This window comes from Sipha flava, unplaced genomic scaffold (genome assembly GCF_003268045.1).
Source record: "Sipha flava isolate LNK unplaced genomic scaffold, YSA_version1 326_pilon_pilon, whole genome shotgun sequence".
Taxonomy (NCBI): domain Eukaryota; kingdom Metazoa; phylum Arthropoda; class Insecta; order Hemiptera; family Aphididae; genus Sipha; species Sipha flava.
In genome coordinates, this window is record NW_020273012.1 from 106,222 (window position 1) to 126,712 (window position 20,491).

Here is a 20,491-nt window from a genome sequence, read left to right on the forward strand (position 1 = left end):
AGACTAAGTGTATTATTCAATACGAATTTTTTTCATGATAAAAAATGATATCATTATTTTTAAAATAAAAGCTAAAAAATTGTAGAAAACTATGTTGTATGATTTGAGGAAATTTTCCACTCAAGATCTCTTAGAAGAATCATAAAATTTAAGTTGTTTATTAAAAATATTAAGTCGTCTGTTTCATACAAATAATTTCATGGTTCTAAAACTGAAAGAGATATTTCCAGGGAAAAAAATCTATTTGTATAGGCTGTCATACGTACTTAACAAGCCAATTTCTCATAGTTCCCCCTTTTCGGACCGGTCGTTTGTCTTCACACTTGTCTATCACGATGTCCGACCCCTTGTCAAAACTTCCCTCAACTGAAATACATCATAACTTATGTATTCTGTCAGAACTATTTCCCTAGAGAAACTTAACCCATACGAAATAAATAAAATAACTATTAACTTTTTAGGTTGAAAAATGATTAACTTAAACATTTTACTATCTACCTTTCTAAAAAGTATACTTTTGTTTTTTTCATCGAAATTAGTTAGACAATACTATGATTTCAAATTGTTGATAAAAAAATAATGTTATTAAATATAGTTATTTTTCTATTGAGTGTTAATTTTGATTTTATACAAATCTATAATTTCAAAAACTTATGAGTAGAGCGCGGATTTTTATGCACTTAAAAGTATCGAAATATGCCATATAATATGCAGTAAAAACCATGAAAATATGCAAAAAATATGCAGTCAAAATCATGAAAATATGTAAAAAATATGTAGTCAAAATTATGAAAATATGCAAAAAATATGCAAGAATTTTTTATTTATTTAAAATTTATAATTAAACTTATAAAAATTAATTAATTAAATACTTAATACAAAAAAATTTAGGGAATTTTCTGAACTTAATTTATTTTTAAAATTTTATTTATTATTAAAATAAATAATCATATGCATTTCAAGTTTATCTTCTGTCAAGTAGTATCGTTTATCGATTTACATATTTTTAAAGACTGAAAACGAACCCACGATATCAACCGAAGTTATTGGTGCATATTTGAAGCAAGTGGTATATCGATAATCGACTGACACAGCAAGAGCGATTAAGTTTACGTCGTAATCGATTATTTATTTTATAACTAAACATATATATATATATATATATATATAAATTATTATTTAGTGACTATGAAATTTATTTTTAATTTTTCTACTTGACAAAATATTATTTTATACATTTTTTTTTAAATTTTCACTTCAATATGCAATACATTTTGAATTTTGCCAAAATATGTAAAAATATGCAATAACTTCTAAATATGCCGAAACATGCAAAAAAAAATTTTCACCATTAGCTTCAAATTATGATGATTCGTGGAGATAACTGACAAAAATCCAAAAATAACGAAAGGAAAAAATATGCGATTGCATAAAAATCTGCACTCTACTTATGAGTATAAATATAATACACTTGTAATGAATCATTTTTCAATACAATTATTTTTTCCGACATGATTATTTATTTAATTTATTTTATAAATTTTTAAATGCTTTTATTTGTAATAAGATCGCATAAGATCGCATAAATCAAAACTAAAAATATGTCCGTACAGTATATTGTACACAGCAATAAAAAAATAAAAGTAAAATCTCATGTAGTATATATAAAAGGAAGTCAAGCGAATAAAGTAATATGAAATATTATGTACCAATTCTAACAAACATTAAGAAAAAATACAGACATACAGACATGAAATTTAAAAGACATTTAAATAAAACAATTTTAACCAAGATTTCGTATACACAACCAGCGAAAAATAAAAATAAAAATATAATAAAATATTAAATATCCACTTGAATTCATTTTCAGAAATAATACGATTGTGTTATATTTCAAAATAAAAATATTTTTTGAAGCCGAAACGCATATACAGTGATAAGCAAATAACCTAAAGTAAACTACATGCTTTTCGAAGGGTTGTAAATAAAAGTTATTTAAATTAAACTTTGCTGATATGATTTTTACTATTTCGTTTTACAATACTTATATTATATTGCTTATAATTTTTTAGTTGTTATTTACAAAAATACAATTATTTATTTACTTAACTACTTACTATTAAACTTGAATAAGTTAATAATTTAATTATTGATTATTTATTAACTCAAAAAAATTATGGCTTTCTATCCATAACAAAATGTAATCATGAGTATGATCATGTATAAAGTATATACTCGTATCATAACATTTATTAACCTAAATCATTAGTGGTTGTCTTTAATAAAATATTTTCTTGGTTTTAAATTAAGTATAAGTTATATATACATTGTATTGTATAATACGAGTAGTATATCAATCACTATAACTATATAGTTAACTTATAAAATACGCTTATAAATCAGGATGTTTGTATAAGTTATACTTATAATATTTGTTAAATATGATCGTGTCGAAATTATAAATTAAATTAAATTATAAAAAAAAAAAACATTGATAATATATAAAAAAATAAATACATTTTGAAATAAAACATAACATTTATAATTTTACTAATTTAACTAATTTTTAAAAAAAAAATACATTTAAATTTCAAATTTGAATGGGTATTTGTATACATGATATAATATAATTTTAGACATATTTTTACGATTAAAAATATGTATATTTATAAGTAACAAAAATGAAATGAGTCAATTTAAGAATGAAAAATGTTATGAAAACATTGTCTTCGATAAAAAAGAAATTTAACAACAGTTCATTTTTGTATTACTTTTTTGAGTACAGAAATGAAAACATCAATAGTATTAATCTATACATATAAAATCCAAATACCACTGACTGACTGATCGCTGTATCTCAAAAACTACGCAACGTACGGACTTGAAATTTGGAATATAGGTTCTTCTCATATTTTCACCGTGCAATAAAAAAGGATTTTTCGAAAATCGCATATTTAAGGGTCGACACTGTTTTGGACTGGATGCATACATTTTTCAATTTTTTGTTACCAAGGAAATATTTGATTTGTTTAATATGTTGATTTTAATAATTTAATTATGTAAATTATTAAACTGTATAACAACATAATCGAAGTCATAATTTTAAACGGAAAATTTAAAGGTGAACATGTACTATTACCACGCATCCCAATGACTCCAACAGATAAGCCATTGGAATTCAAACTTTTGCAGTTTCCAGTGCGACTCACTTTTTCAATGATCATTAACAAATTACAAGGACAATTAAAACAAGTGTATGGACTGAATTTTGAAAATTCATGCTTCTCACATGGATAACTGTGTGTGGCTTACTCACGTGTCAAATTGTGTACACACCACAAAAGGAAAAACAAAAAAATATTGTATAATCCACTTTAATAAATAACATTTATTTGGAACCTCGAACTGTCAGACTTTTCTCAATAAAATGAATAAATAAAAAAATAATAATCCAAAATAAGAAGATATAGGTTCAACGGTAACACCCAAAAAGAATTGAACAATTCAACTCAAAATTTTCTCAACGGACAACGTCAGGTATAACTCGTTTATTGATCATCCCTACATCTCAAAACTATATGAACTTGAAATTTGACATGGTGGTCTCTCCAATATACAAAACGTGCAATAAAAAGGGATTTTAAAAAAATATTGGAACCAGCAAATACGGTAATTCAAAGATATCACCAAAATTACTATATTGATTCATTTGAACTTTCATTTTATTTGTTTTATAACCACCAATAGTTATATCGAACTTGGCTTTAAATAGTGTAAAGTAATAAAACTTATGTCACGGCCAAGAATGGTCCGTTCGAAGCCGGGTAATTAAGCTAGTGTTTTATATATAATTTATATGTTTTCGATTTATTTGGAATTTATTTTTACATCAAATCTATAATTATGTTTATTTATTGAACTATTTAGTACAGTAAATAAAATGCAGACTATTTGTATAATTTCGACCTGTGACAAGAAATCGGTGGCACTTTCATGTATGGATAAAAAAGAAATATCGATTTAAAAACATAAGAAAAAATTTCATATAATGAAGAGTTAATTTTCACTGATACTTGAAAGTGTAATTGTTGATATTTTTTAGATATGAAAATCTTATAATAAAATTATTGTGAATGTGTAAGAATCATAAATGTTTTATAATTAATTTTACAATAGTACAATACATTATAAGTTCTCATTTTTACCTATTTTATTCAAAGTTCATACACATAATATTCAACTTTTAAAAGGGATTTTAAAAATGTTTTCAGTCAAAATATCGTACAGAAATTTATATAACAGTATTCTTTTGTGATTGCTTAATTCTTTCGCAACATATAATATATATTGAACCGTCTCGAAAAAGGACATTTTCGGCTCTAATATTAAGACATAATACGACACATATGTACATTATAGTGTCGGGTCTACACATGCGAATAATACAAAACATAATCTCAAATTGACCTGACGGTCAACACGAACGGACGAACAGTTTTTAATAACAGGAACAAAAAAAAAAGACCGGACTCGGTATTATGATGGCGAAACGGTGCCGGTCGTTCAAAAATGTGAAATCAACTTACCTGGTAGGTTCATCGTGGTCGAAAACATGGTCGGTCGGCCCGGGTGATGGTCCTGATGATGGCCGTGGTGGTGTCCGCGGGCGGCTGCGGCTGCAGCTGCGGCAGCCGAAGCGGACGTGGAGGTCGTACCATTGTGGCCGTTTCCGGACGCGGCGGCCGCGGCGGCTGCCGCGGCCGACAGGTGATGGCCCATGGCCGTGTTGTAGGATCGGGCGGCCATGGACGCGGTGGGACCGAACCGGTACGCGGCATGCGTCATCTGGCCGCAAGCGGTCAGGTCACCGTATCCCATGGCCGCGTGGTCCATGTTGGACGCGGCCGTAGTGCCGGTCAAACCGTCGAAGTTGGCTTGGTTCAAGTACGAGTAGTCCATGTTGGGCTGCACGCGGTGTGTGTTATCTCGCGCCGCTATCTCATCGGACGGTGGCCACGTGCGGCGTGATCCCGGTGTCGACCTGAACGTGTAAACACGTGCGCGCGCACTAACACGCGTCCCGGTCGCGTTGTGTCACGATCAACTGGATTTCGCTAATCCGATCCTCCGACGAAATCCCTGTCCGGCGGTCGTGTAAAATTATCGAATGTATTATCGCCTAACCGCCGAGACTTCGCGAGCTACCGAAAAGATTTAATCGGACCTATACTATGTTTAGCCGATACATGTACACTTCCTTGTAACTGTCGACTTACGTATACGTGCGAACGTGTACGTGTGTTCGTGTGTATTTTTGTGTATGTGGGTTACGTATACGCACGTGTGTGTGTGTGTGTGTGTGTACAATATTATACAGACGATAGAGAGTATGGCACGTGTCTCGCGCACTGACCAGACGCGGCAGGTCGACAATACGGTGGTGCGATGTGGTCCACTAAAGAATGTCCCGCGCGCGCCGAGCGGCCGCGAGTGATGGATTCGCGGAGAAGACGCTCAGGAGCGGGACGGAAACGAGGGTGAAAAATACAAAACACGCGATAATAAGGAAACCGCCACGATGTATAATACGCGAACGACAATACACTGTTCAATATTATTATAATTATTATTATTATTACTATTATTATTATTATTGTTATAGTTATTATATACTTTGAAGAGTCACATATAACGTGTGCACGACGACGGCGGCGTCGGTGGCGGCGGTGGCGGCGGTGGATAGGAGAGGACGGCGACGACGACGACGACGACGATGATGATTACGGTGGCGCGCGCGCGGCGGTATATACGACGGTGTCGTCGGTTCCAAATCAAATGATGGCCCAGCGTAATTCAATAACTGGCCGCCGCGTAGAAAAGTGCGAATAACCCACCCCCTTCTGGCGGCGCACCACCACCACCGCCGTTAAAGGGGCGCTAACGGCCGTGGCGGCTGCGGCCGCTTCGCGGCCCCCGGGGGTGGGCGGGGCGTGCCCGGCCGACACCCTTTCCCTCGCCGCCCGGTGGACGCGCGTTCACATCGCGCCATTGGCCTCGCGCGCGCGCGCTCTCCGCGCAGCCACGTCCATCGCACCGCAGTCCACCTCGCCGCCATCCCCTTATAGTGCCATTCAGAGGGGTGTTCGGTATTTTTCGCGAGCGCGAGCGCCGGTTGACATCACCGCGGTAAACCGACGCGAGCGCGTAAACGCTTTATATAATATTATTACTTTTGCTATTATTGTTATTATTATTATAGTTGCGTATTACCAGACGAATCTTTTCTTATATATATATGTATGTATGTACGAACTATGCTCCCTCCTTCACTTATACTGACGACGATGTGCCAAATCCTTGGTGAACTTTTCGTAAAAAATAACACTGCACATCCCTCATTCAATACCCAGTTATGACTATTCGACATTGGTTTTTCTCCGTCCGACGAGCCCTCGAAATGCATATCTCCCGTAGAACTCCGAGATGGATTTTCACTTCCGTGCACGATTAGGTCGTTTGCATTTATTCATGTTAACTGCAGTGGATCAATGTTGGTTCGCTATCGATAAGCATATAAAATTTGGTTCGCATTTGGTAACATTAAATGTAAGGATAAAATATGCTTGATTAAATAACCATTTGATTAAAACTCGTCCGACGTAATAGATGACTACATAAAAACCATGACAATTAACAATTATTGAATGATATTTGATGACACAAAGTGTTATAAAATAACACGTGTTCCCTGACATATGAAACTAATAACTACATAACTGTAGATCTGTGTAAGTAAAATATCATGCGTGTACCTATTTTATACCAATAAGAATATGTTTCACCCTAAGTGAGTATACAATAATAATACCTCCACCAATTATAATTTAGGTTTTTTAGGTGCATTCGTACTTAAGATTTATGTTTAATGTGTAGCGGTGTCGTAGCAATGATCTATACAATAAGTACACAATAATATGTTTTAAACTTTGTTATATTTTATATAAAACATAAAAAAAGAAAATCAATAAATAAAATATTTAAAAAATATTTTAATTACTTAATCATTTTACATACATTAGCTGTGGTTTTCTGTTTTGTCACTAATTTCTTGTAATCATGTATTTATATATTTTTAATACCAAAAAAACTAAAAAATAATGTTGTATATGTGGATATGTCATATCGGCTATTGTTAGGGTTCATAAAATGTTGTCCGAAACGTCACGCCGGATACCTCACTCAAGTACTTTTCATTTATGCCACTATCGTAACACGATCACATATATATATCTATAGACATATTTATCAGTGTTACCTACTAGTGATATAGATTAAGTTATACCTTTAGTTATATCTTAGTCATATGTGTAATTAAAAATTAAAAAAAAAAAATTCGTGTGTATTAAGTATATATACGTGTAGTAATACTTATATATTTATATGTATATAAACAGTACGAGTATGTGTGTATTATACAAATATTTTACTGTAACATCTGCAACAATGTTATGCACAAAAAATAAATTTAATTTCTACTTTTTAAGAAAAAGAATATTAAGATAATATATTATATTCCTTATAATTTTTAATGTTTAATAAAGAAAACATTATATAACAACAAATTATAAAGTGTTATTGTACTGTATAATTTTTTGCTAAATTGAGAATGAATATAATATTCAATGGTGCATTTAATTGATTAATATATCAGAAACCATCATAGTATTTCTATAAGTAATAATAAAGTAACTTCTTTAAAACGTCCAAGTAGTTTCATAGATTTTATAGACGTTTGATTTGATTACCGCGCTTCCCTTTCTCGAGTTATGAGTAAAAGTACAATTACAACAATGAAACTTAAATGTTTTCTACAAAGCTCCTCCGATAATCAACTCATATATCTCCACGTACTTATAATCTATATGTTTTTAATATTATTACATTTATCGTCTTGTTTTAAAGTTTAATTGATTTTAAATTGGCATACCTAGAAGTGTTGAAACTTCAAAATCAAGATTATAAATTAAATTAATGCATGTGCAAGTTTCTCGTGTTAACATTTAATCTGAGGAAGAAACATAACTAACATAATTGTGTCGTTTAATTACTAGCTATGAATGAAAAAAATAAAAATGAATTTGTAGTAAATATAGAAATGTACAACATATATATTTGAATGCAACTACAGGAAATAATATTAATTCTTAATACAGTAATAATACAATTATACAATTATAACATAAATTATTTTTATGTTCATTATTACTTTGTATATTATTCTAAAATAGGTACCGTTTATTTTTACTGCCTACTCATGCTTTAAAAAAAAAAAAAAATTAATAACTATTTGTGTACTATTTTATGTAAAATATGTTATGGGTATATTTTTATTTTATTATTTTGAAATAGGTATATAGGTACTCCATGTACAATTATTTCTTGTTAATACATTTCAGTTGCAGAAAAATAAATTGATTATTTTTATATAATGTTCATAAAATTTCCACACAAGTTCCATTTGGAATTACAAATTTAAAGATATTTTCTTTATAATACTTAAAATTTAATAAGCCGTAATTTGCAATATTTATTTTTCAATCCAAACAAATATTATTACTTAAATATGCATATTTTATCATGGGCTTACTGTTAAAATGTATGAAGATTAAAAACTTATTACAGTTTATACTGTACGATCAGTGTCGGTAGCCAAGTTTTTTTTTTTGGAGGATTACAATATTTTATGACTAAGGTACTACCAGCTTTTTAAAATAAAATAAGTTGGTTTATGTAATCATATTTAAGAACAATGAATATAAAAATATTATTTACATTATAAATAATATTTATAGTATCATATTTTATTATAGTATTTCCTCGTTATACCACCAGTGATATTATAATATTATTTTTTTTAATTCTTGTCCTCAATTTAAACTTTTGTTTTTTTTTTTTTTTTTTTAAATCAAAAACATTTCAACACTGAATATTATTTTTATTTATTTCCAATTTACTTATATTTTATAATGATAAAAAAACTTAATAATTAAACATTTGTTTATAGTTAAAAGTCAAGCGTCGTTCTTTTTTTGAAGCAAACATTAATTATTACTTCAGGATCAATATGTATGTCTCTGTGTATATTCATTAGCGCTAAACCATTTAGTCTTGTCTCATTCGTAGAGTTCCACTAATAAAGTTTTATTCATTTTAGAGTGAATAAACTTAGAGTAGAACAACTTCTTTCGACCGATGTAGTTGATACTGGTAATACTGATAATATTTTTAAAAAACATTTATATTAGGGAACAATTCTCTGGATACTTTGGTATTGTATATTTTATTTCTGATAGAATACAAAAAATTGAAAGGATAAATTTTATTTCTCGAATTAAATGAATCATTTATTAGAAAACTACACTTTTGTCTTAAAAAACTGATCAGTTGTATAAATGAATTCAACACAAAAAGAACCACAAAAAGAAATCTTGTAGGACATATATTATGTATAGTTCATAATTTTATAAGTTTTTTTTTTGAAAATGTACAAACATTGTATTGGCATATCAGTGTACAGTCGTACAATACACTAGAATACAATATACGCAACTGCGAGTCTCGATGAAAGAGTGATAAATCATATAAATACTTATTGCAATTTAGAGATGCATTTAGAAATAGGTAGCTGCGCTTTCGGAATTTAGAAAAAATTAACGCTGAAGCATATCAGAGAAGAAATCAAATAACTATCTAGATAATTAGTTATATTTTATCTTATCTAAATTAATGGTTGTATATTATCAAATATACGGAAACGAAAATACAAATTTGTATTGTCAACTTATTTTATTAATAACCAATATTTAAAAATGAAATCCTTAAATAATCCTGGTAACAAAAATTAAAAAATAATATTATATTTTTCGTAAGAAGATCGGGGTCCAATGCTCAAATATAGAGTAAATGTTGTTACGCTAATGAGCAGTAAGTTGGTGAATTGATGGAAAAGAGATTATAATTATTTATTAGTAACAATAATTGGTAAGCTACTCAGTTAGACGTTTAATTGAATCTTATATTATAATTTTTAACATCAAATAAACGTTCTTTTATTTGTTGTACCATATGTTTAATATATATCTACATATATAGATAATAAAACAAGTATCTTACCAAATAACAATAATTGTTATTATAATTATTAGACATACAATTATTGTATGTCTAATAATATAAATTTAAATACGTATTAAAACTGTTTTAAAAGTTCACAACCCCACTTTGAACCTGTGATTAAATAATACCTATTGAAGTACTATTCGGTACTGAAGTACTGAATAGTAGACTAGTATATCTAAAGCGTACTCTCGAGAAGTTACACTTCTAAGTATAAAACCAATTTATATTTTATTTTTATCTAGATAAACCGTTATCATATTATCTTTACATTTATCTAATCCCAACATTGCTCGTATGTGTACTATATAGCGCATACCAATGGCGTTGGTAAATTTTTCCTGAAAAAACGACCGAGATAACGCGGTACATAATATTATACTTTCTTGTATACATAATATTGTTCTGTACGTGACAGATGTGTGCACCAACGTGCGTCAGTATATATATGTGTATGTGTGTGTGTGTGTGTGTGTGTGTGTGTATATGTCTCCCCCAACGATCGTGTTCAGGAGTGCGTGTACGTGTGCCGGTGTATGTGTTCGTATGTTTGTGTAGCAGCCGCGGGCAGAAAATGAATTTCGCCTAGCTACGACGAGTATTCGTCGCCTTGTTTTTCCTGCAATTCAACGCAATTCGGTGTGTGCGTATATGGGTGCGGTACGTGTTTACGTGTGTTCGTGTTTGTTAACCACCACTGTCACCGCTAACAATATACCGCCGCCACAGCCGCAATTTCTATATAATATTTGTGTACGTATGTGTGCGCTGTGCGCGCGTGTGCGTGTACACAAACATTGGCATCAGGAGCTGGGTGAAATGTCCCGAGGACAATTTTGGCTGTCAATCGTGTTCGAATCTAAATAATTCATTTGAGTCACGGAAATCGCTATGTACTCGAAAAACCCGATCCGTACGAGAAAACGAATTGCGAAATTTCGTTAGTGTCACGTTTTAACGAATTGTATGCGCATTGTTGACGATGAATATGTGTTGAAACGATCAAATCGATCTAGGACGCGACCGTTAAAAAGTACTGGCATTTGAACGTCAACAAAACTAAAATCGTATTTCATTACATCAAGTACTGTAACACCGTATCACGTATCGTTTATCGTGTTTGTTTTACCTTATCGCAATCATTATACTTATTCGAATAGAAACTGATTCTCGTCACGAATGGATTTTCGCTATACTATTATCACAAAATATAATACTTATTAAAAAATAGTTTTGAATTTTTACCGTCTTAAAAAATACAATATGATCCAAATTTTGAAAACAATAACAATAATATTACGATGTAATATTATGACGTATTTATAGGATGTAATATATAGGACGTACACAAGGTTAGGTGCATACACTACGTCATATCGGTATCGTTTAACATATGAGTATCTATGAAAAGTTATTACTCGGGAATTAACGAAATAATTCAAAACCAATTACGAAATGTCATAGTATTATACAAAAAAAATGTGGTTACACTGCAATGGAATTAATATACTAATATTTTAAAGGACAAGAAAACACCTAGGACTAATATTTTAAAAGAATTAACATGAAACGATATTTGTTATTTTAAACGTGCCTTAAATATATCTATGGAGTGAAAAGAGTTTTACAACATGCAAAATTATTTTTTTTAGGTAATAGAAGATCTTTGGCGTTTGAACATATAAAAAAAATGTATCAATGTTCATCATTTAACAGGTAAAATAGTTTAATTAAATACAGCATACATTTAAATATTTATTATGTTATATTTAACATGAATAATACTGTCTCAAAAGTGATGTTTTTCACTTGTCAACACTCAAAACTAACGGCAACTCATCAATTTAAATTTTTAAATTTTTTATAATAAAAAACAAAAACAAAAAACAAATTAATGAAATAAAACATATTGGGTCATTTTTTCAAGAACATTATTGCGGTCAAAAGCACTTTTTGGTAGTTTTAGAACAAGTAGTTTTTAGGGCATCTAAAATCAGGCCATAGACCATTAACAAACTATCGTGGTATTTCGAGAAGTTATGTTTTAAAATTAAATATGTCGAACTAATTTTATGACTTTTTACAATGTTTTTCGTAAGAATTTTTAAGATTTCATTTCATTACAACAAAAATCAAACGACCACCGTTTTTTTACTTTCAAATATTTTGTTTTATCGTCGGAAAAATTATAATAATTATGCTGGTAGGGGTGTTGAGAGAGACTCACGCTTAACACACCAAATTAATCACCGAAATTTACATAGTCGCAAATACACAGCAAACCATCTCCAACGTTGTCACGTTTATATGATGAGAAACTAATGTAGCTTCACAGGAAAAATTCTAAATTATTCCAATTTGATGTTACTACATTATTATCACAAAATATAATGCTTAGGTATCTTATTAAAGAAAAATATGCCATAATCAGGGCTTCAAAACGTTATACACAACGTTATAACGGAAAAAAAATGAAAACAAATAAACGAAATCAATAAACAAAAAATATCGAATAACATTAAAATTAATAAATCATTAATCATAATTAATGATTAAAAATAAACAATAAACGAATTTGTAACGTAAAGAAATTGCAAATAACATTATTCGGAAAAACGTTTGTACTTTTTTTTACTTTTAACTCCACATAATTTTTTTTTTTTTAAATCTTATAGTTATGAACAATTCAAAGTTGGCTAAGCTGTAATGACAATAATTTATATTTTCCGAATTATTTTATTGAAGGTTTATTTATAAATATTGAATTTATTACTTAATATGAAAATAGATACCTATTCAACTAATTGTCCATTTATCTTATGTTCGATTAAATTGGTGCAAAAATGCTGGCGTGTTATTTGGAGTACATTGATTAGCTATTTAATGTAAGTAATTTCAAGTTGTAGCTAGTCAGTTGTAGATATTTTGTTGTGAATTGCGATAACCTTCCTTTCGTGTATGGTATATATTAAACGTTTAAATACCTACTTTATAGTTTATTTTGAACAATATTTTTTTTAGAATTGGCTAATAAATTATTTCATAATAGTAACTACCTATATTAAACACTTATATTATTTAAAATTATTTAAATTCATTATCTAAAATTATTATTATTATCTACAGTGGCGGACGCAGGGAGGGGTTTTGGAGGTACAAACCCCCCTACAGAAATGAATGGATGGTTAATTTCAAACGTAGTTATCCTTCCTTATGTACCTTAAAAAAATTAATTATTTAAAATACGATTAAAATATGCTAGAAAAAAATGTGTTTTTAAGAAAAATGAATCTGTAATAATTTGTAATTTTCTTAACGTTTTAAAAGGAATTGATACTTTAAACTCAAATTTTTGAAATTCCATGATGGCAATACTTCGTAAAAATAATGCATGTTTGTAAGTCGTTTATTATCAGTAAGTAAAAATAAGAAGTAAGTAAGTAAATAAGTAATAATAATATTTATACGTAATCGATATATATAAATTAGATTTTAGATCTATTACTTAAAATATGTGTATATAATGAAAAAGTACGTTCTATATTTGTTATCGATACATATTTAAAATAATTTAAAAAAATTGGTGTTATATCCAAATTAACATTTTGATTTCTTGTTATAACCTCAAAGTAAGTTTTAATGGTTTCATATCCTTAATTTTTTTCTAAGACTAACTATTTCCTGTTGGACCGGGAATATTTATCGAAATATTTTCAATTTCACTAAATATGTTTAAACTATAAAATAACTGATTATTTGATTCTTCTAAACTTGTGAGTTTTGTGGATAACTCAGATAAATATAATTTTAAAAATGCTAAAATACAGTTAAATACATTTAAAAATTAACGTTGTAGTTACATTTTTATTTTAAAATTACTTTAGAAATAATAGTTTGTATACTTTATCACATGAAGTATACAAAAATTGCAAAATCGTTGAAAATTGCAAAAAATTGCATTATTATATTAAATAGGAAGACTAATCATTCCGGTTCGTATACATATTTGATCAGATTTGATTTACCTGGTATCAATAAAAAGTTACAATATCAATTAAATCCGGTCTTTAGTTATTATATATAATTACTTAGTAACTAATTGGACATTTAATTTTCTCTTAGGTACCTATTCTCTTTTACTTTTGTATTTCAAGGTCTAGATAAATATCCTAGCAAAATGTTTTTATTTATTTAGTTTCTCATTTATGTATATTTATTTGTTCATTAATCTTATTGTACTCATTTGAACGTTAATCTTATTTTCCACAATTGATTCAAGAGGATCGATTAAAGCAAAATGGATTAGAATGTAAGTATTAATTATAATATAATATTATACAGGTTACAATATTAGGTACTGATAATATTTAAATAAGGAATATAATTATTTTGTCATACAAATTTTAAGACTATTTTTGAAGTATTAAAATATTTATTGTATGTAAAACTTGTTGAAAGTACAGTGTATGTATTTGTAAATCGGGACATATATGTAATACCTATTAGTTTATTTATATAGAATATTTGAAATTTTTCTATTATTAACAAATATTTTTGTAAGCTTTTGACTATATGAAATAAATGTATTCAAAAGGTAATTTTTTCAATTCATAATATTTTTTTCATTGTTGCTAGATAAATTATAATATCTATAATATATTATAATGTTTAGAGTATATAACTTTTATTATAATTAAATATTTTTATAGTACTATAGTTCTGTAGTTTTTCTTCCATAGCTTTTGACATGTTACTTAGCCACTTTGTTTGTGGCAAATTATAACATTCATCCTTTATCATATTCTGTTGCGCATAATAATTTCAATATTGCATTTTAGTTTCATGGTATTTCAAATTTTTAATTTTCTTAAAAGAAGTTGTAGATTCAATTCATAACATACTCGTATAATATTAACCAAGTAGGTAGTTCATTTTCATGATAACAGTCCATTTGACAGATGGAATCCTAATAATATTCCTATAGTATCCCTTATTTTGTTCTTGGTATCTTTATAATAGTACAATTATTTTATCTACACTGGCAATAATAACATTGCATAAATTCAGCATTATTTAGATTTTTTTTGCTACATTTAATTGCATTTTGAAAATTTATGTTTAGAGACCGATGCATTTCTTTATTTTGATGTAGGCATTACCTTAAGCTGTTGATATTTTTTATCTAGACTACCATAATGTTGAGAGTTGTTTTTTTCAATAATTTTATATGATCTACTCAGTATTTTTAAAAATAAATTAGCACTAATATTTATATATCTAATATTTATTTGGACTGTAATCCTTGCAATCAAAGATTTTTTTTCTATGCTGTTAATATGATATATTGGCAACTTCCATTTCATGAAACCACACCAAAATTTACATTATCTGTAGCATTTAATTCTAATCTACTCAAGATTTTTGTTAACCATAATTTATCCAAATTTGTATCAAAATTTGGGCATGGCCGTTTTCGACCAAAAACGTACCCTTCCCTTTTCGACCATAACAAAAATTTATATAATAAATTTAAAACAATGATGTACAATTGTTGTCAATAATTATTGAAATATTAATATAAAAGAGAACGATATTTTTTATCTAGTTTTGATCTCTTATCGTGATGAAAATTGTTTGCATTTTTTTTTCGAAAAATCGAAACTTAAATTTTAGGACTTACGCTCGTTACGCCTGCTGGCTTCACTTACAAACTCGAGTGCCACTACGTGTCACTTTTCGGGAAGGGGGCTTCGCGCCAAGGGGAATTATAGTCTAAACCTAATCTAGTTTTTGTACAAACCTTGATACTGTTGCAAATGGAATTATTCTCTGTATGTGAACCTAAAACCTCACTACGCGGGTAAAACCCTAAATCGTCATTAATATATTATAGTAGTTTCCATCATAGTCAAATATTGTATATCAATATTTTATTATTTTAAATGTATTACATAAATTTTTGTTTTGGTCGAAAAGGGCCTATATTAAATTTGGTCGAAAAGTGAATCGACCGAAAAGGGAAGGGTACGGTTTTGGTCGAAAACGGACTCGCCCCAAAATTTAACAGTGTTTTTACGGACGCTGCTGGTCGCACCATATTTTTATTTATATGCTATATGACCATCCGCCATTTTAACATTTATTTTTAAATGCAAATATTTTACGTAACGTTTAAACTAATAATGATCATATTTTGATGATAGCGTAAAGAAGAAAATTTCGAATCAATTGATATATTGTTTACCTTAAAGATTTTTAATACCTTTAAATATTTTCTTCTTCGATTATTTGTTTTATAAATATACCTTTGTACATTTAAAGAATAATATCACAATTATAGCGTGGCCTAATGGGAAAAACAATAACATGACTGCGAGCGGTCATATGTCAGTCAACGTGTTAATAATTTTTGTCCTAAGCTTGTTTTTGTTGACTTAAATGGTTCTGAATTTATATTAGAACTTTTTATTTTATATGAACATAAGGCATACAGAAACATTAGTTATTTCTTTACATTGTTGGCAATATTTCTCCCTTTTACATTTGTAAGTTGATCCATATTTCATCCTGTCATTTATATATATATATATATTTTTTTTTTTTTGTTGTTTATTGAAAGTCTATTTCACTTTGTTATAGCATAAAAATTTAATAATACATGGTCTAAATATTTTCTATATTATATGAACATGGTTGCTGGTTGTGATAAAACCTTTAGTATTTTTATTTTTTAGTCATATTGTAACTTATACCTGTTTTTAGATTCTATTCAAATATTCATCTTTTTATTTTATAATAATTTAAATAAAATTTATTATTTAAAGTATTATTGAAGATGAAATTGAAAAATACGTTTGGCTGCTCTTATGTCTATGAAGAGAAAATCCAATGTACAAAGTAATACGTTAAGAAGTATATCTGGAGGAATTTGCCAGAGAAAATTCGCCACTACTTCATCGGGGCCTTCTAACCTGCTGTTTTTCTTGGTTTGGCACTCTTTAATATATTTGTAACTTTTTCTTTCATTATATCGAATCCTTTATCCATTTTGATGCTACTTTATTATACGAATATTGTAATTAGAATTAAAATTAAAAACTATTATATTGTATAAATTGTACATGTTCTCTTATAGATGTAATTCTGTATTTAATCAATATTCATATATTTTATTGAATATTTATGAATAATATAATACTTATCTGTGTTCAACTGATGGTGATGCCTTATTCCTAGGGGAAAACGATGAAGATATGGAAGAAATTAACAAATTAATACATATTATGGGGGCTGAAGTTATTAATGAAGATGTTGAAACATCAAAAAAAGTTAATAAAAGTGTAAAACAAAACAATAAAAATACGAATGAAAAAAGTACAAAGCCGAAAATAAAAAATAAATTAACTGTGAAAGTTGATGAACCAAATCTTATAAATCCACCAAAGGTCATTAACAATTTAACACCTCTAATTAATCCACCCGTAGAAGAATTAGAATCAAATACAACTTTAGAGGAAATAAGAAACTATCCAGCACAATGCATTCTTTTAAATTCTCGTGCTTCCTTAAAATCACCATTAACAAGTAATAGAAATAATTTAATATCTCCTTACAGTAAACTTCGAAGAAGATCACCATCAAGATCACCCCAGAAGATTATCACCTTTTAGCGAAAAAAATCTTTCTCCGAGAAGATACCCTCCTCTAAAGTCGCGATATCCTTATCGTTCACCATTTATAGAATCAAGGTCAGTATATCTTATTTTAGGAGAAAGAAAAAGGAAATTTGAGTCCAACAAGTTGGTTGAACTCACGAGCAATAAAATTATTTTAAGGAAAACTAATTCAGTTCAAGTAGCAATTCAAACTGAAAATAAAGAATTGCAAAATAAAAATAATGAACCTGAAATAAAACCAAAAATTGTGGAATTAACAAAAAAATAAAATAAAATTTCACAATCATTTTCAACTCCTAGAGCAGTGGTTCTCAACCGGGTTGGCATGTCACCCGAGGGTGACATGGACACAGTGTAGGGGTGACACGAAATCTCCACAGGAAAAGGAAAAAAATTAGAAAAAAATTAATTTTAATAAAACCATATTATTACCACAACAGTCATGTAAATAGCACACCTTTAAGTTTACATCTTTATATTATTTAGATCCAATGAATACGTGCAGTATTGTTATTAACGCAAAATCGATGTATTATTGATTTTTTTATCGACTTAACCGGGGTCGTTAGATATTTTATAGTCGTTAGATATGTAGTATTATTATATACAAATAAAATAAATAATAAGTATAAAATCTTTAAAAAATTTTCTCTTTTTTTTTTTTTAATTTTAAGTATAAACTTTATAATATCAATGTTTATTGAACCTTGCAGCAACTCAATAAATTGTAGGTGTACTTATTATTTTTCTGTTTTTATTGTTTTTGTTATTTAAAGAATTATTCTAAAATACACAGTTAAGATTATTTATTATTTTGATGTTAGGGTGACGCGGTGTTTAATTCTAGTGGCTAAAGGTGACATGAATGAGAAAAGGATAAGAATCACTATCCTAGAGCAATGAAATAAAAATAAAGGATTTAAAATAAAAGTAATAAAATTACAAAGAACTGTTAAATTAAATAATTCTCCAGAGAAAATAAAAAACAAAAAAAAGACCAAGAATTGTGTTTGGACCTGATGATACTAATGATTTGCTCATTGATCAAGGTTTGTATACATATTTTTGTAAATATTAATTATGTATAATACTTATATTATTATTTTTGGTAATATTGTACAAATTTTTTATATTTAGGGGATAGATTTCATTATTACAAAAAAAAAAAAGAAAACAACGGTAGTAGAATTTGAAACTTTAGAATTATATAATGCATCTGAAGATGAATGAGAAAGACAGAAGTGAAAAAGATTTGTGATCTGATTTCTAATTTATTTAACTTTAAATGTATTGTCTTAATTATTTTTTAATTGAAACCATCAATAAATAAAAACTATAGTAACAACTATTGGCTAATTAATAATTTTGAATATTTATGTTTGATTTTACTGTCTAGTATATTTTAAGATCTAACGATATTTTAATATTTTTGATTTTATTATTATCGTATTAAACATACTGTATCTAGTTAAAAAAAACCTATCCAATATATTTTTTACTATTTTCTCTGCTTTTTTCATAAATTCGAAAATATGGAAATAATTTGTTAACAAATCACTTGTTATGAAACAATGTTTTATTTTCTAAATGTGTATTTTTTATGTAAATTCCTAAATTAAAATTATTAACTTTATAATTAATAATGCAAAATAAACATATCAACTATTAATTCAATCTGTAATGTAAATATATTTTTACGAATGAATATTTGTATATTTTTTTAATTAGGACCGCCTTGACTTTAAATCTTGTTTTTGATCAAACAATTAAATGCATTCAATCACTTGAAATGTAGTTAATGGGTATGTTAATAGTTTATATTTAAAATGATAGGTTTAATTATGTCTGGTATAGAAAGTTCATATAATGAAATGCAGTGTCACCAAACTAAAATTAAATTGGGGGAAGGAGGCGAAAATAATTTCATACTACCCACCACCTATTTTACCATAAAAAAATATACAGTGTGTTCAACGATAAAGTTAACACGAAATATTTCCAACGCATCAAATTTCTTTAATACGTGTTTTTTTTATCTATAATAGGACTTGAATTTACACTTATTTTCGAAAAATTTAAATTTTTAACATTTTTTCTCCGTCTATACGCAGTAATACACTTTTTTTTTTTAATAGCAACCTCCATTTTCGACTTCATATTTTGATTACATTATTTTTTTAAACAACTTTGACTTATTAAGTTTTGTTCTGTCTTTAAAGTTGACTAATTGAGAATGAACTAAAGTTTCGACGTACGAAATGTGTATTTATTTTATTTTTCAACAGTCTATCCACTGTTTTGCAATATTTCATGATGTTTCTTATAATTTTTCTGAAAAATTAACTACACTGTTTTCATGTACATAACATTAACATTATTTACACAGAGTCATTAAATCAAATAAACTCGTACATGGGTACGAAATTTATCCATTAAATGGATAATTTTATGGTTGATTAAAAAAATAATTCTAAACAAATTTACACATATTATTCTAAATTTAATTAATATCAAACGCAAATTAAATAAAAAACATACGCCGTTTGTTAGAAATTTTATTATGAATTCGTATAACTACAGAGTACAAAAAAAAATCTAAGTACTTATTCAAACGTATACTATAAATCTAAATAAGTGAG

General features: G+C 28.2%; 1 protein-coding gene across 1 annotated transcript in view; it reads right to left on the minus strand.

The window, feature by feature from the left end:
- The window catches only part of LOC112686864 (paired mesoderm homeobox protein 2A-like), a 38,252-nt gene extending 33,293 nt beyond the window's left edge, over window positions 1-4,959 (minus strand). Inside the window, exon 1 of the mRNA XM_025559320.1 lies at window positions 4,587-4,959. Within this exon, the coding sequence (XP_025415105.1) occupies window positions 4,587-4,959 (373 nt within the window). The remainder of the gene's footprint in view (window positions 1-4,586) is intronic.
- Between the last annotated feature and the right edge of the window lie 15,532 nt (window positions 4,960-20,491).